At 43.6% G+C, this 21,727-nt stretch overlaps 1 protein-coding gene across 10 annotated transcripts in view; it reads right to left on the bottom strand.

Moving 5' to 3' along the window:
• Positions 1-21,243, bottom strand: part of ACAD9 (acyl-CoA dehydrogenase family member 9) — a 37,058-nt gene extending 15,815 nt beyond the window's left edge. Inside the window, exons 1-9 of one of the 10 annotated variants that reach the window (XM_068099664.2) lie at positions 21,160-21,243; positions 20,347-20,574; positions 11,991-12,084; positions 11,474-11,575; positions 11,115-11,221; positions 10,383-10,483; positions 10,209-10,287; positions 8,773-8,947; positions 8,590-8,663 (exon numbers count right to left, since the gene is read on the bottom strand). In XM_068099664.2, the coding sequence (XP_067955765.2) occupies positions 8,590-8,663; positions 8,773-8,947; positions 10,209-10,287; positions 10,383-10,483; positions 11,115-11,221; positions 11,474-11,575; positions 11,991-12,084; positions 20,347-20,544 (930 nt within the window). In that variant the 5' untranslated portion in view covers positions 20,545-20,574; positions 21,160-21,243. Of the gene's footprint in view, positions 1-8,589; positions 8,664-8,772; positions 8,948-10,208; positions 10,288-10,382; positions 10,484-11,114; positions 11,222-11,473; positions 11,576-11,990; positions 12,085-20,346; positions 20,587-20,654; positions 20,820-20,955 lie in introns of those variants that run through there. The other 9 variants (XM_068099663.2, XM_078776808.1, XM_078776805.1 and 6 more) reach the window with 9 other exon arrangements.
• Positions 21,244-21,727: the final 484 nt, after the last annotated feature.

Here is a 21,727-nt window from a genome sequence, read left to right as displayed (position 1 = left end):
CGTCGCTCGGGCGGTTTGTTGCTTTGGGATACGAGCCGAGATCCGATGTACGAGCTCAAAAAATTTATTTTTTTGAATTTTCCGGTTGTGGCTTCCGGTTCCGGTCACGCGGTTATCTTGCCGTGAAAGCATCTCTGCTTGGATATAAAACACGCAATCGTCGAAATACATGAGCGAGGAATCTCCTTGCTCCAGCCGGTGACGTCATCGGCGGGGATCCCCGCCTCCAGAGTGGCTGGTCACGTGACCGCCAAAGCGTGTCGCGCGTGCGGGTATAATGAGCTACACCTGTGGATCACGTGACCACGGAAGCACGCCTCGCTTGAGAGGCATGGCTTTCGGTTTGCGTTTTGCTTTATAAGGCGCGATAAATGGGCTTTTGAGTGTTAGCGGTTCATGGCGTTGACGGTTCATGGCGGTTCATGGCGGTTGACGGTTCATGACGGTTCATGACGGTTCATGACGGTTCATGACGGTTCATGACGGTTCATGACGGTTCATGACGGTTCATGGCGTTGACGGTCAAAAACCCATTACATCAATTTTACCAGGCACTGTACAGTAAGTACAGTGGACACCAAATGCACGGTGGAAGGCTAGAAGTAGAAGATCGTCCAAGACAAGTGAGAATAAGCCATACTTTGGAGGAGATGACGTCATTCGCTGGTCCGATAACCAAAGATGTGGTATAAAAAACCAGGTGAGCTAACAATGCAGCAATGAAGGAATTCGGCCAAGGCACCGGCACACAACGACCTACCTACATCGAAAGACTCAATGCCAATGGTGACAGAAGCCAAGACGGCCGGCTTAAACACCGCCGAAAGACCACGGTGTACCAACTTACGATGCAGAACATCTTGCACTTAATATGATGACAACAGGTGCCATCCTCTGACGTACCATTACAGGTACAGGTACAGTACACGTGAGCACAGAGCAAAAGTTCACTGAAACCGAGATTAAGAAAAAAGAAAAAACACCTCGTGGTCCGTGCTCGATATCCGAGTTTCAATCTTTTCAAACACATGATGCTCTCGGTCACGGTATCTCCTGCGAGCTGCTTCTCCTTCAACCACACAAACAACAACTTCTCCATATCTTCATGGATAGAGGTCCGGAGCTTTGAAATAATCGTAACGCCCTTGGCTGGCGTTATAGCCTTTATGGACTCCTTCTGCTTCAAAATCGTACATATCGTAGAAGGAGTACGATCGTACTGCCTCGCCAAGTCGACAACACGCACACCTCACCTGGCATGCTCTTCTCCTCTGCTTAATAAAACCAGTTTATTTCTTTACATTCTCTTGTATTATGTACAGTATATACGAGGTCGTGCTTGTTTATACATTATTTGTTATTTATAAAGTACATTTTTGTTATTTAAAAGCACCTAACAAAAAAAATTGGTGTTTTTTTTTTGAGGCTGGAACGGATTAATAGCATTTCAATGCATTTGAATGGGAAAATTTGCTTTGACTTACGAGCGATTTGGCTTACGAGCTCCGTCACGGAACGGATTAAACTCGTAAGCCGAGGTACCACTGTATATATATATATATATATATATATATATATGCCACATGGCCCGACATAACAGCGGTGAAGGATGGAGCCTTTATCTCATGTAATCCGTAATACTAAAGAGATTTTGCGCTGCTTTAAAAAATGTCAGAACTTTGATTATATACTTTATTTAGTCTTCGAGAGGCTATTGTGGAAAATCGCATCATACAATGCATAAAATCACTCGAAGCTCCTAATTTCAAAACTATAGCACCTACAATAGCGAAGTATGCAGCGATTAGAGGAATGAAGATCAGACATTCGATCATGTGAATGAGGAAAGTGAAAACAAATTTTGAGCACTTAATCGTGCAAAAACCGTTGCGGCCTGTTCGAAGGCAAGGCGTTTTTGAGCAGGCGAAAAAAACACAGTACCATTGTGAGGGATTGCGGACTGACCAAGGACGAGGCCGTTTTTGTTTCAATTAAATACGGCCATTGATAATCTTCAAAAATAGTGTTTTGACACACCCAAGCACCGAGTTTTCATTCATGCACCCCCATAGAGTTCAAGAAGTATACATGCAAAATTTGGGGCCACTAGTTTTCATGGTTTTGGAGTTATGGAGGAGATGGACTGACGGACAGACACACACTCTTATTTTTACAGATGAAGTCGAATCTTGTGTAAGAACTAGAACACAGAAGAGACCAGAACATACAACAACAAAAACAACATGCATTGTAAAGCCATTTTCCCTGCTAGAGCGGGGGTTAGCCTTGCGGTCCCCATGACAATCTTCTCCATTTTGCCCTATTTTCTGCATCTCTCCTTGTTAACCCCCTTGCCCGCATTTCTTCTTCCATCATCTTTAGCCAAGTCTTTCTCGGTCTTCCCCATCCTCTACTTCCTTCTACATTCATTTCCATCACTCTTCTCAACCAGTCACTTTCATCCTTCCTCAACACGTGACCAAACCAACTCAACCTGTTCCTCTTCACAGCATCAATCACAGGCTCTATTCCCATCATCTTTCGCAATTCATCAATTGTCTTCCTCTCTCTCAACGATACTCCGCACATCCACCGAACCATTCGCATTTCCACCCTTTCCAGCCTTCGTTGCTGCTCTACATTCATGACCCATGTCTCGCTCCCATAAATCATAACACTTCTCACACATGCAGCATACACCTTTCCCTTCAGCTTCAACGACACTCCCATCATCAGCACGCCACTCAGTTCCCGAAACTTCATCCATGCACATCTCACTCTAGCAACCGTTGCCGCGTCTGATCCACCTTCTCCATTCAGCATGTCTCCGAGGTAGCAAAATGTTTTCACACCTTCCAGCTTCACGCCGTCTCCAAGATCCAACTCAACATTTCCTCCATCTGAAGCTCCCTCTGTGCACACCTTACATTTGAATGTAGCTGCCACACTGGTTAATGACCCTCTCAATCCACTACATTTTTGATGAACCCACTCAGCGCACATTGTACATTGAATGGGGTTCACTCTGACACCCTTCCTGCACACAGCACATGGCCACTTCCAAGTTCTTTCCACCTCACCACATGCTTTACCACTTGCCATAACCTTCGTCTTTCCTATATTCACCTTCAGACCTTTTGTCTCCATACATTCCTTCCACTTGTTCATCTTTTCCTTCAGTCCATCCATACTTTCCGCAATCAACACCAGATCATCTGCATACAACAACTCCCACGGTAAACCCTCCTTTACGTTCTGAGCCAGCACCTCCATCACAGCTACAAATAGTAGTGGACTTAATACCGACCCCTGATGCACTCCCACCTTCACCTCAAACTCACCACTGTTCCCGTCCTTCGTCCTTACAGCTATGCACGCTCTTTTGTACATTGCCATCACTACTCTGATCAACCATTCCTCCACTTCTAACTTCCTCAATGCCCATGTCAATCCTTCGCGTGGAACCCTATCGAATGCTTTCTCCAGATCAACAAACCCAAGGAACAACTTCTTCTTCTACTCCATGTACTTCTCCTGCAACTGCCTCACAATAAAGAGCGCTTCTATCGTTCCTCTTCCTGGCATAAATCCAAACTGCATTTCGTCGATCTTCACCTTCTTCCTTATCCTCCTCTCCAACACCCTTTCCAATACCTTCATTGCATGCTCCAATAACTTTATCGCTCGGTACGAGCCACACTCCAGAGGGTCACCTTTCCCCTTGTATCGAGGGACGAGGGTACTCGGTTCCCAATCCACCGGAATGCGGCCTTCTTTCACCACCAGATTACAGATCTCTGTCATTCTCTTCACACCACAACTTCCTGCTGCCTTCAACATATCTCCCACAACTCCCGTCGGCCCTCCGGCTTTTCTACTCTTCATTGCTTTTATCGCTTGGTGTTGGGCTAGCGGCTAGGGTGCCGGCTTAGGATCCTAGGATCCTGGGTTTGAATCCCGGTCGATCGCTGAATTAACGCCAGGGGGGTTGACTCAGCCTGTCATCCTTCCAAGGTCGGCTAATTGAGTACCAGTTCACTGGTAATTCCCTGTTTGTCGATAAAGGCGGCAAAAAGGGTTGGCGTCAGGAAGGGCATCCGGCCGTAAAACATTGCTTCAAAAAGGGGACCAAAAAACGACAACAACCACGGTTCCCGAAAAAGGCCAACCCCCGCTTTGCGGGGAAAAATGGCCTCTAAAGGTGGTTTATTGCTTTTATCGCTTCCTCAACTTCCTCCTCAGTTATCTTCTCTGCCGGTCCTAAAACTGGGTTACTCTCTCTGTTGCCATCCCATTCATTCTCTGTATTCAACAGCATTTCCATATATCTTTTCCATCTTCCTTTAATTCCATCTGGGTCCACAACGATTTGTCCCACTTCATCCTTCAAGCAACTCACCCCCATCACATCACACCTCTCTTTCGCTATCTGCTTTGCAATCCTGAATACCGCTCTCTGACCCTCTTCCGAATCCAAGCGTTCTCCGAACATTTTCCTGCATGCCTCCTGCACCTTTGCTACCTCTTTCTTTGCAGCCTTCTTGGTAGTCAGAGAGCCTACTACACTCTATTTCAACCCATAGCATACAAAAGGTTTGACCCCCTAGAGTTGTTGGGGGTATCAAGCTGAGTAAAAAAAAGTATGTAAGATTGACCCCCCCTGCTGGAACTAGTCACCAGACCCCCCTAAAATGACCCCAATAATGGGTTATTTCAACACATCTCATACATGGACCAAATTTGGTTACAATATAGTGTCATGTCAGGACATTACAAAAATGTCAAATCTAACAACTTACCCTGCTGGAAAGGTGATGTTAGACCCCCCGCAAAGTACCCCCCAATAATGGGTTATTTCAACCCATCTCATACATGGACCAAATTTGGTCACAATATAGTGTCATGTTAGGACATTACAAAAACATCAAATCTAACAACTTACCCTGCTGGAAAGGTGATGTTAGACCCCCCGCAAAGTGCCCCCCCCTAAAAACGGGTTATTTCAACCCATCTCATACATGGACCAAATTTGGTCACAATATAGTGTCATGTCAGGACATTGCAAAAACATCAAATCTAACAACTTACCCTGCTGGGTAGGTGATGTTAGACCCCCCCCCCCCCCCGGCCCCAAAGTACCCCTGTTTCAAGCCATCGTTTACATGAACCAACTTCGGTCACAATCATGTCATCAGGATATTACAAATTATCAAATGTAACAACTTAACAGCTTAAGACATGTCTGTACATTGACATACATCATCATTTAATGCCCCTAGTTTAGTAAAAGTATGCAAATGACCTTGCTAGGCCCTCCTTGGTAATATTTTTTGTAAACTACGGAAGCCAATAGAGGACAACCAATAAAATATTGTTGATGCACTTATAATAGCATGACATGATCAAATATAATATAATAATAGAAGCCTGAATGAAACCAATCAGAGATGATTGACTTGTAGGCATACTATCCTAAATTTCATGAGCATTATATGGTCAAATAGCAAATACATTTTGTATTTAACTTTCACAGATACTGAACGAGCCCCTCCTTGAGGAACTGCATATTCTAGATTTTCCAGTTTTTAAGCAACATGCTTTCATATAGTAAGTATGGAAACTTAATCTGAAGAATTTATGTTTTCCTCTTGACATTCCCCTCTTCTTTTGGTTAATAATGATAACAAAGTTGATATTTGTTCCACATTAGAGGATATTAAAATGTTTAACAATCAAACATTATTTGAAATGCATTGGTTTGATAATTTAAAATGTTTAATCTTATTACAAAGATTAACTAATAAAGCTCAGAAGCCTCTTACAATGGAGATTAATAGTTAAATCAAACTTCTATACTTGTAGTTGTAACTTGTAGTGTGTATGCTGATTTCATTAACCAACACTTGTAGTGTATGCTGACTTTATTTGATTTGTGATATTAATTTTCAGATACAGATGGACTCTGACAGAGATACCACAATGGATTGTGGTATAATATATATATAATTGTGTGTAGATTGTTTTGAGGAAGGGTCTAACATCACCCACCTTTTCCAGAAGGGTAACGTTAGATTTGTTATATTTGTACATCGTGACCAAATTTGGTTCGTATATGCAATAGGAGATTGCGGGGGGTCTAACATCACCTACCCAGCAGGGTAAGTTGTTAGATTTGATGTTTTTGCAATGTCCTGACATGACACTATATTGTGACCAAATTTGGTCCATGTATGAGATGGGTTGAAATAACCCGTTTTTAGGGGGGGGGGCACTTTGCGGGGGGTCTAACATCACCTTTCCAGCAGGGTAAGTTGTTAGATTTGATGTTTTTGTAATGTCCTAACATGACACTATATTGTGACCAAATTTGGTCCATGTATGAGATGGGTTGAAATAACCCATTATTGGGGGGTACTTTGCGGGGGGTCTAACATCACCTTTCCAGCAGGGTAAGTTGTTAGATTTGACATTTTTGTAATGTCCTGACATGACACTATATTGTAACCAAATTTGGTCCATGTATGAGATGGGTTGAAATAACCCATTATTGGGGTCATTTTAGGGGGGTCTGGTGACTAGTTCCAGCAGGGGGGGTCAATCTTACATACTTTTTTTTACTCAGCTTGATACCCCCAACAACTCTAGGGGGTCAAACCTTTTGTATGCTATGGGTTGAAATAGAGTGTAGTAGGCTCTCTGACTATGGCTGCCTTATAACTTTCATGCTCTGCTTTTTCTGCTCCCGTACCCTTCGCCTTCTGCCACTCCTTGAACTTCTTCCTCTTCTCGTCAATCCTCTTTCCAACTTCATCATCCCACCACCATGTTTCCGAGTGCCTCGGTGGTCCTTTTGTCCATCCACATACCTCACAAACGGCTCCCAACAGACTATCTTTCATTGACATCCAACCACGTTCAAGCTCAACCACATCATCCTCTACCCTACTCAGCCTCTCTTTTAATGCCTCCCTTACTGTCACCTCTTTCAACCTCCACACCTTCATTCTCAGTTGGTACTTCACCCGCCGAGCTCTCCTCGCACCTTTCACCCTTATGTCGCAGACAACCAAGTGGTGCTGTGAAACAGCCTCCTCCACCGGGATCACCTTTGTGTCCCGGAGGTGCCCCCTATCTCGCCTACGCACCAGCAGGTAGTCAACGGTTGTCCTCAACCCACCTGACGTGTATGTAACAAGCTTATTATCCCCTTTCTGGAACTGAGTATTACAAATCAACAAATCAGCTCCCTCAGCAAACTCCAAAATCCTTTCACCTTCTCCATTTCTCACACCATATCCGTAACCCCCATGAACTCCCTCAAAACCGTCCATACTCCTTCCCACATGTCCATTTAGTTCTCCTCCTACCACAACAACTTCCTCATCTTTCACGTTTTCCATCAGCTTCTCTATCGCACACCAGAACTTGTCCTTCTCTTCATCGCTCCGACCAACCTGCGGAGCATATCCCGAGATGACGTTCACCAAGAGCTTTCCAATCATCATTTTCACCATCATCAACCTATCACTAACTCTAGTCACACTCACCACACTGTCTACAAACTCCTCAGAAAACAGGACACCAACACCATTCACGCCCTCCAGACACCCTTGCCACACAAACTTGTATTTCTGTCCCTGCCTACCCTTCACCATTCTCACACCACTTCCCTTCCATCTCGTCTCTTGCACACAACATATGTCCACTCTTCTTCTGACCAATACTTCCACCACTTCTCCTGATCTCCCTGTCATTGTCCCTACATTCCATGTCCCAAACCTCAGAAACAGATCTCCACTTCAGGCTGTACCCTGCCCATATGTAGTTGTAATTGTCATGGTTCACTTTTTGAGGCAATGTTTTTATGGCCGGATGCCCTTCCTGACGCCAACCCTCTTTGTTGCCTCTTACGACACGCAGGGATACGGTGTACCTATTCTAACCAGGGTACACACCGGGAAACCAGACTGATATAGGGGTACAAGAGACCAGAACATAATACAAGGAAAACTAGAATGGCACTTGGTGGAGCGCATACCTCCACCAGATTGAATAGATTACATTTTCTAGCCCACTGATAGGCCGGCTCTGGATCCGGACTTTAACCAAAATGGAATCGGCTTGTTCTTGTCACCTACCCAACTCATCCACCAAGTTTTGTCAAACTCGTAACCCATCCATAACGTTTTGAAATATCATGCTACTGTATAGATCATTTTGGGCCCTCTCTCTCAATGGTGAAGAATCACTTTAAAATATCATCGTATCCAGATCTTCACCAAAATCTTAATCAATTAGTCCTTGTCACACACCAAACCTGTCCACCAAGTTTTGTCTGGATCCGTAAACGACTTTTTGAGATATCTTTCTCACAGTCAAACAAAGGCAAACAGCTAGGGGTGAAAACATAACCTCCGACCATCTTCGGTGCCGGAGGTAAAAACAGTGGAAAGGGTGGGAAGAGGGGAGGGTGGAAGAGGGAAGGGTTGGATGATGCAAGTGGCAACATATAAACAGCAGGATAGAGGGACGCAACAGATGGACACTTGGAGGAAGAATGGGCAACGGGAAGAAACCACCTTAACTTACCTTGAAACCACCTCCAACGTTACCGATAACATTCTCCACTGGCACGGGAGTGTTTTCAAAGTTGACTTCACATGCTACAAGTGGGATTGAGACATTGTCAGAAACCGTGAACAAAGAGTAGCCAGGCTCAGTATAATGTTTCAATAAGAGTAAAATAAATAAATAAATAAATGGTATACTGACTGTTTGAGCCTCGGATTCCCATTTTGTCTTCTGGCTTTCCACTGGTGATGCCGCCAAACGCTCGCTCCACGATGAAGGCCGTGATCTTGTTGGTACTTTGGCCCTGAGCATCAGGCACTGTAGTACGTGCAAACACCGTGAACACGTCGGCGATCCCACCGTTGGAGATCCAAACCTGCAGGATGTTCGAGAAGTGCTGAACACGGACGATGCCAGTGGAAATTCAATAAATATTTATGCACAAACACAGACACGTTTCTAATGCCCCTTTCATTTACCTCGTAGCACCGTGGTATAGTACACATCAAAAGTATTTTTCCAGGAAAATTGATTTGAATCAGAGGACTGCGAGTGCAATATGGAAAAAAATAATAAGTGGGGGGATTTGGGGGCTTCCTCTAAAAATGCCCCAGACTCCAGAGAGAGATGCGCCATCACCATCCAATGGATGTTACTCCCCTAAGGGCCAATGGCTGCTTTACTGCGGTCAAATCATGTGTTGTCCGTCACTCTAACCATATGCTATGCATGTGTGATCTGTGTGTCACAACTCTTCAAGTGAAGAAAAGGAAGATCAGATAAATCTCTGTCAATGATCTTTTATTACCCCGTGTGCACGGAGCAAAAAGCGGGGAGCAAAAAGCGGGGTTAAGCAATTAGTTCACTTTGTCTATCTGTCTACAAATATCAGTTTATGATCGAGGAGCAACTTCATTTCAACAGAATGTTATATTTTGGCCAAAAATCTGAACATGAATCGGAGGACAAGTTTGCCATTTTCAATACTTTGGTTATGAATTCGTTCCATTCGCACATGCACAGAGGGGAGGGAGTAAGACCTTCTTTTTATTGATTTATTTACTCTCTCTGCCTGTCTGCCAGTGAAACAACATTGAAAATCATTCCAAACAGGAAACTTACTGTTTTAAAGGATATCATAATGGACACAATCAACAAGCACGGATAACTAATGTAACGTGTTAAATAAGGTGGTGGAAAAGGCGCTGCATCAATGGTGGTAAACTTCCAAAAACATTTTTTTTAGAACCTTGAAAATCTTTATTTTATTTCAATTGAATTGCAAACTTGAACACGAGACAAATCGCTTTTTTGGCACTTTCAAAACCCTTCCGCTTCGCAATACTTGGATAACATATTACCACATCTTACATCATCTCGACCAATCAAATTTGCCACTCGCAGACTCCGCCGCCCTTGCCCTTTTTTCTCAACACTAACTAATGGGAAATTTGTTCTATGAACTCTAGTTTGGGCAAGCTATTCAGGATAAGCTACATGTTCAGGCCCATTTGTAAGGAACAAGCTCAGTTATGACTTTACACAAGACGCATGATTTCAAGACCATTCGTCTCTCTGGGCATTTGATCAAGACCATAAAAAAATCGTCTTCTACAGCAGTGACCTTCAGGAGTTACCTTCGTGCCATTCAAAAGGAAATTCTTGCCATCCTCACTCAGCGTGCCTTCAGTCTTGATGGACGCAGCATCGCTACCACTACATGAACACAACAGGCATTGCAAGATTAAACAAAGTGCTTCCTCAGTTATTGCAACCATCAAATGGTTGTGACAACCATCAAGATCACAGACCTCCCTGGCTCCGTCAGGCAAAAGGCAGCAATTTGCTCGCCAGACGCGAGCTTTGGAAGATATTTCTGTTTCTGTTCCTCGGTGCCAGCAATGAGGATGCCCTGAAAGTAACAAAAGATAAGGACAACTTCTTGACTCGAAGGGAACACCCCGAAAGCCGGACCAAAAATGTACCAAACACAATGACATCCGAGCAACAAACTTTGATGAACAAACACAGCGATCTCATTTAGCTTTGCTGTAATTAAAAAAAAAAAAAATTTACGTTTGTGGTGTTACATCAGATCATGCATGCTCTTCACTCTAGTCCTTCCTGATGGCAGTCATCTCACGCTGTCTTCCATATACAACAACAACAACATGCATTTTAAGGCCATTTTCCCTGCTAGAGCGAGGGTTAGCCTTGCGGTCCCCATGACAATCTTCTCCATTTTGCCCTATTTTCTGCATCTCTCCTTGTTAACCCCCTTGCCCGCATTTCTTCTTCGACCATCTTTAGCCAAGTCTTTCTCGGTCTTCCCCGTCCTCCACTTCCTTCTACATTCATTTCCATCACTCTTCTCAACCAGTCTTCCATATGTTACCAATATTTTTTTATATCGTCACCAATCCTGCCCCACCTGTCTATTGCAGTTTTTTTTCCACTCACTCTGATGTTGTACGGCTTTTGAAAAATGCAGACATTCCATCATGTTGGTGAAGAAGCAAAGGCAGACCCTAAGCTTGAGCTACCTTAAGGCCGATGGCTTGGTGAGCAGCAAGTGTGACAGAGATGGAAGCATCCGTGGAGATGCATTCTCCGAGTCGAGAATACATTGTGTTGGATAGGCCGAGACCCCCTGGCAAGAGGAATACGGAAGTAGTGAGGTTGTACAGGTGTACACGCAGAGTTCGCTAACAGTTCATTTACAAAGTACCTTTTTGGATACTCATTAGCTTGTATGACACCACTCATGAATGACAACTTTATACCCTTATTATGCTTCTTCTTCTTCGTTTGTATGCAGCACAAGGCTGCAGTGTAGCATCATTGGATGAGGGTGTGGCTCCCTTGTTATTCTGACACTCAATCATTGCACAAAAAGCCTTACCATACTCTACTGGGACTTGCATGCCAAACAGGCCCAGCTCTCCCAAACGCCGCAGTAGTTCCCGTGGTATTTTTGCCTCAGCATCGATCTTTGCAGAATCCACTGCATGAAAGAAGAACAACAAGTTAAGTAGGTGGGTCATTCAAACTTGACTTGGACTTTACCAAGGTCAATAGTCTGTAAATTTCAATGGCTTGATGCATTTAATGAACAGAAATTTCATAATTAACTGCTCGTCCAATCTCTTCATAAGCTATGCCTATCTTGCCACCATCTTGATCAAAAGCCCATGCAGTACATTAAAGCAGTAAATGCACAAAATGGGAACTGGTTGTAACACCATACACACACATTCCCTCAAACGGTAACGAATCCACGTACACCCCTACTGCATAACTCTGAACCACCCTTGCATCATTGCATCTGCGATTAAAGGAATACCTCTTTCCATAACGGTCGAGGATCGAGTTTACGATGCAAAAATAAATACATAAAAGTACGCAAAAATGAGAAATACCTTCCTCATTGAAGAACTTCTCAATGGGAGCAACCAACTGATTGAGCTCCTCCAGCTCATCATTGTTGATCTCAGGGAATGGGAATACCTCGTCCTGCATAAAAAGTATTTACAAAGCATTGCCTTGGAACATATTCATCCATTTAAATGTCATGGATGGAAAGGATTTTCAGACAATTCCATTGTAAACTTGTATAGTTTCCAAATGAATTAAATAATTTCAAATGCACCTCCTTCAAATTCCATTTTTGTCCCCCGTTGCACCGCGGAGCGAAAGGGGGACTATGGTTTTCCCCTCCGTCCGTGTGTCTGTCCGTCCGTCCGTCCGTCCGTGCGTACGTGTGTGCGTGCGTGCGTAAGTGAAGGACCGCATTCGAATTTTGTGTGTGGGTGCAACCCACGTCAAAATCCAAGATGGCCGCCACCATGTATGTCTGATGCCATGTATGTCTGAACCTTGTGAGCGGAATATCTTGAAAAATAAGCGAAGTACCAACTTCTAATCTGGTGTGTGGGTGTATCTAGGCATAAGGAAGAACGCTATTGAAAATTGGGTCGCCACGTCAAAATCCAAGATGGCCGCCGCCATGTATGTCTGAACCTTGTGAGCGGAATATCTTGAAAAATAAGCTAAGTACCTACTTCTAATCTGGTGTGTGGGTGTATCTAGGCATAAGGAAGAACGCTATTGAAAATTGGGTCGCCATGTCAAAATCCAAGATGGCCACCACCATATATGTCTGAACCTTGTGAACGGAATATCTTGAAAAATAAGCGAAGTACCAACTTCTAATCTGAAGTGTGGGTGTATCTAGGCATAAGGAAGAACCCTATTGAAAATTGGGTCACCAGGTCAAAATCCAATATGGCCGCCGCCATGTATGTCTGAACCTTGTGAGCGGAATATCATATCATGATATTTCTACGTCTCCCACTTTGTCAACTCGCATCACTTCCCCGACGGGGGACCTAGGCGTAACGCATGTCTTTCCTGAAAGTCCTTGTTGTGTCCATCTTATTTATCCCGTGTACCCCACCCCTGCTCTCTCCCTTCCACAGATCCCTGTTCTCTACTGTTATGTTGTTGTGCTTCCATCTCTCTCCCCCTCTTGTCCCCCGCTCCCTTCTTTATATGTTCTATGCATTAGCTCTTACACAAGCCTCTACTTGGTATACAAAAAAAACATGTTCAATGGTAAAACAAACCGATATCAACAAGAATGACTGCACTGTAGTCACACAACCTGCAACAAAATCCAGTAACGGGTCGGTTGGGAAATGTGCATCTATCTATAATTCCAGTAATCTCTGTACGTCTGTACGTTTGTACGTCTGTACGTTTGTTTGTCTGTGACCGCTGTTTCTCGACAACCACGGGTCCGATATACTTTTAACTTGCCAGGTATATTGCTGGGGACCCGAGGATGGGCCTTTTCAAGGTTTCATATTAATCGGACAATTACTTACCGAGCTATGTCCAAAAAACGATTCAACCAATCAGAGAGCAGCGAACGATCGCGTGTGCCGAACGTGGAGGACACACTCTGCCTCGGATGGCACATTTGACAGCGTATTCATTTATTTCACGTTTGCAAACTATGTTGGCGTTAAACTATGTTTTAAAACTAATAAAACCGAATTTGCGATTCATTCGCTTTCCTGCGCGTTTGTGCACGCGATGGCGATTTCTTTACCAAACTCCGGAAGCCGTTCGCTTTGGACCAAACCATTGCATGTAAATAGAGGGGGGGGATTGTCACCGTACTCGCAAGCCGTTCGCTTTGGACAAAACCATTTCATGTAAATAGAGGGGGGGGATATAATTTTAGATATAGATATAGTACGGGCAATGCCCTAGTTAAAAGCAATATTGTTAAAAGATGAACAGCATGACTGGGAACTATACACTGAACGTGCTATTAAAAAAATTAACTAGGCACCTCTCATACATGACAACCACCATCACAGTTATATCAGAACGAGCCGATTCGTCACATGGTCGCGGATTGCTTAACCCCCCCGATATGGGGCCGTTCAAAAAGTAAGTAACACTATTTTTAAGCTACACATTGTGGATATGACAGTATAGTTAGCAATAGTTTCTTTTTAGTAATTTCCATAATGTAACGCAAAGTAACACTTGATTACCATCATTGCACCTCGGTGTAATGGTGGATGGAGTCAAGCGACAGATGTGGGTGTGGTCCGGCAGCTGTCCGACCAATGGGTGCACATTTCAAAAATCGACCCCCAACAACATCACAGACAACAACAACAATGTGTAGCCCTTGTAAACCTGCAACATGTAGAAATATAATGTTTGTTTACTTTAAGTAGTTCAAGGTAAAGACATTTAATGTCTTCAAATCTGGCAACGTATAGTATGTAGATTGTTTTTAGTTGTTTTCTTTTTTTACCTGCAATAAAATCGTCAATTTTCATTCAGTTCGCTTGAAATTTGAGCAGGGTTTGCATATTAGGTCACTGAAGCATATTGCTTTTGAGGTCAAAAGGTCAAGATCGCCTAAAATCGTCCAAAAAAATTTTGTATTTTTCTGGCTGTTTTCGTCATCCTTAGCATACGGAAGAAGTCAGAATACAAAGTGGATGCTGATAGACTTTGCATTTTCAGATGCTTTATATTTATCTTTTGCCACTGTACTGTTGCAACCAGTTGTGTTCCTCGTCCACACTACCTGTTATGGGTTGTGGTTAGTATGTTAGCTAAACCATTTAAGAACAAGACACACAAATATGAAAAAAACAATTGTGGCCTTCTTCTTCTATTTTTCTTGTCTTTATTATTCTCTTCTTATTCCCTACCCTTCTCTCTTCCTTCTCTTCTCCCTTCCTTCTCTTCTCCCTTCCTTCTCTTCTCCCTTCCTTCTCTTCTCCCTTCTCTTCACCCTTCCTTCTCTTCTCCCTTCCTTCTCTTCTCCCTTCCTTCTCTTCTCCCTTCCTTCTCTTCTCCCTTCCTTCTCTTCTCCCTTCCTTCTCTTCTCCCTTCCTTCTCTTCTCCCTTCCTTCTCTTCGCCCTTCCTTCTCTTCTCCCTTCCTTCTCTTCTCCCTTCCTTCTCTTCTCCCTTCCTTCTCTTCGCCCTTCCTTCTCTTCTCCCTTCCCCCTTCCTTCTCTTCTCCCTTCCTTATCTTCTCCCTTCCTTCTCTTCTCCCTTCCTTCTCTTCTCCCTTCCTTCTCTTCTCCCTTCCTTCTCTTCTCCCTTCCTTCTCTTCTCCCTTCCTTCTCTTCTCCCTTCCTTCTCCCTTCCTTCTCTTCTCCCTTCCTTCTCTTCTCCCTTCCTTCTCTTCTGCCTTCCTTCTCTTCTGCCTTCCTTCTCTTCTCCCTTCCTTCTCTTCACCCTTCCTTCTCTTCTCCCTTCCTTCTCTTCACCCTTCCTTCTCTTCTCCCTTCCTTCTCTTCTCCCTTCCTTCTCTTCGCCCTTCCTTCTCTTCTCCCTTCCTTCTCTTCGCCCTTCCTTCTCTTCTCCCTTCCTTCTCTTCTCCCTTCCTTCTCTTCTCCCTTCCTTCTCTTCTCCCTTCCTTCTCTTCTCCCTTCCTTCTCTTCTCCCTTCCTTCTCTTCTCCCTTCCTTCTCTTCGCCCTTCCTTCTCGTCTCCCTTCCTTCTCTTCTTCCCTCCTCCTCTTTTCTCTTTCTTTTTTTTCCTCTACTTATTTCTCCACATCTACCTATGCTTTCTACTCCTCTTCTACATCTTCTTTCTTTTACTTCTTCTTCCTCCTCCTCTTTCTCTTCTTTTTGTTCAAGGTTGAGGCTCATGAAATGGTGAGATAATATTAGATACAAGAACAACAAACTTATTTTGAGACCATGAGGCCACATTTGGATTTGACAAGCACAAGAATGAACAAAAAGAGAGGGGAGGGGATCGCAGTAACCTGCAAGTAAGAGGTTTTGGTTACATAGGGTTAATGGAGTACCATATATCACAAGTAGGGATGGGGAGGGAGTGACCGGTGATGGTGGTGCACCGCCTGTTTAAAGGCCTTAAGGATGAGTGTGATTCATTGGCCTCAGGAATGCATTTCCACAAATGTGAGAAACGAGGAACAAAAGAGTTGAGGTAAACCTGAAGTTTGAGAGTTTAATCTTGAGAGGGTTGCTGGAAGAAGGTGTACATCCTGAAGGAGATCAGGAGGGTCGGAGGGTTGAGAGAGTAGACGGAATGGTGAAGAGGTTAGAAAATACCGAGGCCAATGACATATCTTCTCTGTAAGAGTAACAGGTTCTGGTTTGTGGCCTCATTGCAGGAGATTCCAATGCTGTCGAGTGCTTTGGATTCCACACCATATAGGAGAGACCGATGTGATGCTGGGGCACCAGCCTTTCAGGAGACTCATACGTATTTTGACTTATGGACAGTTGTGGGGTGTGAGCATCTTCTTTTTTTCTTCTTTTTATTTTTGTTCTTCTTCTTGTTCTTCTTGTTCTTATTCTTCTTGTTCTTCCTCTTCTTCTCATTGTTTTTTTTCTTCTTCTTGTTCTTGGTCTTCTTTTTCTGAACTCGGATGGCATTGATCCTCAGCTTTCAATTCCCTTGTTGTAGCATTGATGTGTGCAGTTCTTCCGTCTCCAGGCCGCCTTCTTCAACATGGTGTGTTGTTGAGAGCTGGTTTGCCCCACTTCGGCCTTCAATATTGAGGTGTCCATAGTATAACATTGGAAACGGGTTCGTTTTTGTGGTGGTAGCATTGCCCAGCGATCCTGAAACATCTTCAAATTTTAACTTGATAGCCTTGGAAGAGAACCAAAGAGCTCTTTGTGTGTCCTGTGTTCAGACCAATTGACATTGAAACCTGAACAAAGAAATGGAGTACAACATCCTCCAAGTCCCTTCTCCTGGGTCACAATGAAGGTCCATGCTGAACTTCCATAAAGCAGGACAGACTCAACTGATGGGCTGTGAGCAGTTCTGTTTTTTGAAGGGATGATTTGGAATGACTGAGGATTCCCAGTCTGGTTGGTGTTGGAGGCAAATTTTGCCTCCGTCCAGCAAAGGTCATGGCTGCTGGAGAGGCACAGAAGTTCAAGAGGCTGAACCTCTTCTAATTTCTTACCATAGAAATAGGTGGGTTCGTTTTAAAATCCTTCCAGAGACCGGATGCGATATTGGCCTCTCACTGATGAAGAGGTGAGATGAGACTGAATTTTCCTTATCTTCTACATTGTGAAAGTTTTAGGGTCGAGAAGGCAATGGGTATCATGGGGGTATTGTAGGGACAGTGAGAGATGGGTTGGATACACAATATTTGGAGGCGAAACAACAACAACAACAACAACAGGCATTTTAAGGCCATTTTCCCTGCTAGAGCGGGGGTTAGCCTTGCGGACCCCATGACAATCTTCTCCATTTTGCCCTATTTTTGGAGGATTTGGAACATTATGAACAAGATTTGGAGGCGAACAGTGAATTGAAACATTATGTCTTGTCCCGAGCAGAGATTGAGGTGAGTGAGGGGATGTAGTGGGATTCCACAACACATGTGGGCTTGAAAAGGTGCCACCAGGACTTTGAGGTTGGAGAATGGTTGGAGATTTCAGCCTTGAGATTTGCAAGATAAATTCTGGCTTGCCTAAGAATGGAGGCAATTGTTGCCAGTCTTAGGGCATGACCTAATATGCCCCTCATTCAGGTTGGCTTTAGCTTTTGAGAAAGCAAGCTGTTTGATTGCAGCCACCTCACCACAGGGTTCTATGTACCGGGGCAAAGGGAATGGATAGAATTGCCACAAATCGGATGGGATAAACGGGTACATTGGAGATAATAGGTTCTTGTGAGTTTTTTTAATGCTGAATCAATATCGAGCAATGTGGGGATCTCAGCCAATCCTTTTGTAAGAGGACAGATTGCAGTTCCTGCCACTTGGCCCATGCAGACAACGAGATTATATGGTGTTGAGGTTGCTCTCTAACAATAGCCACAGAGATATGGGCTCGGACAATAACAAGGTCAGAGGAACAAGAGAGGTTGGATGGAAAGTTAAACATTCCCATTTCCAGGAAGGCGAATATAACGGCTCTGGAAATCCGGGTTGGAAGGTTTACAGACTCGTTCAGATCCGCAGCATTGCAGAAAGTGCACTACCGGTCAAAAGTTTTAGAACACCTCAAATTTTCCAGTTTTTATTGAAATTTAAGCAATTCAAGTCCAGTGAATAACCTGAAATGGTACAAAGGTAAGCAGTAAACTGCTCGAGGTAAAAAAAAAAAAGTTTAGGTAAGCAAAAGCAGGAAAATGATGTAAATTGTACAGTTATATTGTAAAAAAAAAAAAAAGGCCTTTTTCAGGGAGCAAGTAATGGGTTAACAACTTACAGCTGTCTGTAGCAATGTAAGTAAGTTAAGCCTTGAAAGTTGATGCAAACAATTCCTACAGGTGTCCCAACCTCTGCTGATTACTTGATTACAAACCCCTTGCCTGTATAAAAGCAGGATTGGAATAGACTGTTATTACACCCTCTGAAGCATTATTTGGACAATATTGCACTGCAGGAAGTAGTATATTGGAAACTGGAGGAAACTCTGACAGGAAGAGGTCTGGCAGACCCAAAGCCACAACAGAATCAGAAGACGAGTTTCCGAGAGTCAACAGCTTGCATGATAGGTGGCTCACAGGACAACAGCTTCAAGCACAGCTCAACACTGGTCGAAGTAAGCAAGTCTCAGTTTCAACTGTGAAGAGAAGACTTCGAGCTTCAGGTTTGACAGGTCGAGTGGCAGTAAGAAAGCCATTGCTAAGATGGCAAAATAAGAAAAAGAGGCTTGCCTGGGCCATGAAGCACCGCCAGTGGACTACTGAAGACTGGAAGAAGGTCTTATGGACCGATGAATCAAAATTTGAAATCTTTGGTTTATCACGCAGGGTTTTTGTACGCCGTCGAGTAGGTGAAAGGATCGTTCCTCAGTGTGTGGCACCAACTGTCAAACATGGAGGAGGAAGCGTGATGGTCTGGGGCTCTTTTGCTGGATCCAGAGTCGGCGACTTGTACAGAGTGACTGGCACCCTAAACAAAAAGGGCTACCACAGCATTTTGCAGCGCCATGCAATACCCTCTGGTATACGCCTAGTTGGTCAGGGGTTCATCCCACAGCAAGATAATGACCCTAAACACACCTCCAGGCTATGTCAAAACTACCTGCGGAGCAATAGAACAAGACGGTAGGCTTCAAATCATGGAATGGCCAGCACAGTCTCCAGGCTTAAACCCCATCGAGCTGGTTTGGGATGAACTGGACAGAAGGGTGAAAGCAAAGCAACCTACAAGTGCAACACATTTGTGGGAACTTCTGCAACAGTGTTGGGAAGAACTTCCCAAACAATATTTGATTTCCATTGTAGAAAGAATGCCATGAGTGTATTCGGCGGTGATATCTGCAAACGGTGGCTGCTTTGCTGAGTCAAAAATATAAATTACATTTTGTTAAACAAAATGATTCTATGATTTCTTTTTTTATCTCCAATTGTTTATTTGTTCTATGCTTAATTTCAAAGTACATTGAGACATTAAACTGCGTAAATTTCAATAAAAACTAGAAAAATTGAGGTGTTCTAAAACTTTTGACTGGGAGTGTATTTGCTACATTATTATAACTAGTTGTTGCGGAGCTAACATACAGCCGTCTACCATGCATGGTGGCAGTTGAAGTCACCACGGATAAAGAGTATCGAGTTGGGATGGACGGTTATGAGTTGATCCATGTTGACACACATTATCGTTGGGTGGATGGTAAAAACACACACACACACACACACACACACACACACACACACACACACACACACACACACACACACACACACACACACACACACACACACACACACACACACACACACACACACACACACACACACACACACACACAGTAGAATTGCTTTATGCATTTAAAGCTTTGTCCCCTATCGGTCCCAATGAATGCTCTTGGTCCAAGTAAAAAGGGCATAACTTAATGAAAAATTGGTGAAACACCCTGAAACTCGAACTTATTCTGTAACTTATCATAATAAAGCCAAGTACCAAATTTCAGTTGAATATGTTAAAAGGACTTTTGGGTTACGGAAAAAAGTGCAGAAAACCACAGGTGGAACAGACAGACAGATTGAGAGCAAACCCATCGTCTCCCCTGAATAGGGGACTAACTAACATGACAAATTCTACGACATTGATACAATTATTTTAATATTTCACTTCTTTGTTGGCAAGAACATGGAATTGCTCCAAATCCGGGTCATCGTAAGTGCCATGGTGTACAATATTCAAGCTCAGTGTGAGTGTGAGTGTCCCTCCATCCCCGTTACCACTCTGGATCCCGCAGGACATATTGACTAAGCCTTCCTCACCTTGTTCAGTTCACCTTGAAACAGGTCCTTCGCATAAATAGGTGACACCAGTCCTGTGCGGAACTGCCGTGAGCCAGAGAGAAGGTGATCTGAAGCCGGGTACACCAGGCATGGGACACGACCCGTCACACACCACAAAGACCTCCTGCTGGACCGTGTCCCAGCTCCGAGCAGACGTGCAGCACGCCGGGCCAGCATGTTTAACCTTCAATCTCGATCTGCGAACACCTGTGCACAGAGCTGGGCCAAACATGGACATTGACATTGGAAGGGTTCATTTACAGGTCTAAACACATCAAATCACGTACACGATGACAGCATGAACAGGTGAATAAGACTCCTGTTGTCCTGTCCACCTCCGAAATTAGAAATAAATCGAAGGCTTGTTGTTAATCGATATATTTTAACATGGTGTTCACAAATCGTCATAACCTTCCACCCTGATCTACTACACCTGGTGGACACACCCCCCTCAAACAAAAACACCTGGTGAGGACACACCCCCACATTCCTCCTTCATACTTGGTGATGTAGCATTCCAATTCAGAATGTCCCCACCAATCTATTCATTCACACTAAATGTTACCAAACCCGAAATGCATCTCAAACCGTTTTTCTTCCACTTCACGAAAGCTTCCGTTGCCCACTCCCAGTGACCCTTTGCCTCTGGTGAGTGATGACTGGTCAAAGGTCATGCACGAACTCCAACTTTCAAGTCCCTTCCTCAATACCAGCACAACGCATTTAATAAACACAGAATTTCATACCTGGAGGTGAAATCCACATTCGAAAAACATACAGACAACGAATCACCTTAAAAACAAACGTGACCCACTCATAAAGCTCTGCGAAAAACAATCTTCAATCACGTGGTGTGGAATCGTCGATTAAAATTGTAATCTTAAATTTGCTTTTTCTTTTAACACTCTGTTTAGTTTTCTTTAAATACAATAGGTGTATACGTTAATTTATCTCCCCTACAATATAATCTTTGGCTTTGTGCTACTGCTTATACACCGCCCAAGGATAAGCTGTCGTTTAACGATTATAAGCACTCTAATAACAAGCAAAGAAGAAATTAAAAATTCAACTACAAACGATATCTCACAGGATTCAACAAAGGATGTTGGGGATTAAAACGATTTATTTGTTTGAAACTGAATAAGATTTGGTTGTTTTGTGTACTAAACACGTGACATCTTTAAGTTTAAGCATCATCCCGCTGGCGTGTGACCCACTGTAACACTTGCTTGACCCACAACATAGATTTACCTCACACTTTGGTCTGTGCTTTCTGTCAGTTTTTTTTTTTTTTCATCAGTGGCATCAGATAGCTCAGTCAATGGGTTCGTGTTGCCCTTCAATTCCCTCCAAATTTTAT

The sequence above is a fragment of the Myxine glutinosa genome, chromosome 4, assembly GCF_964187855.1.
Source record: "Myxine glutinosa chromosome 4, kmMyxGlut1.1, whole genome shotgun sequence".
NCBI classification, from domain to species: domain Eukaryota; kingdom Metazoa; phylum Chordata; class Myxini; order Myxiniformes; family Myxinidae; genus Myxine; species Myxine glutinosa.
Note: the sequence above shows the minus strand (reverse complement) of the source record. Positions and strands in the feature narration are given on the sequence as shown.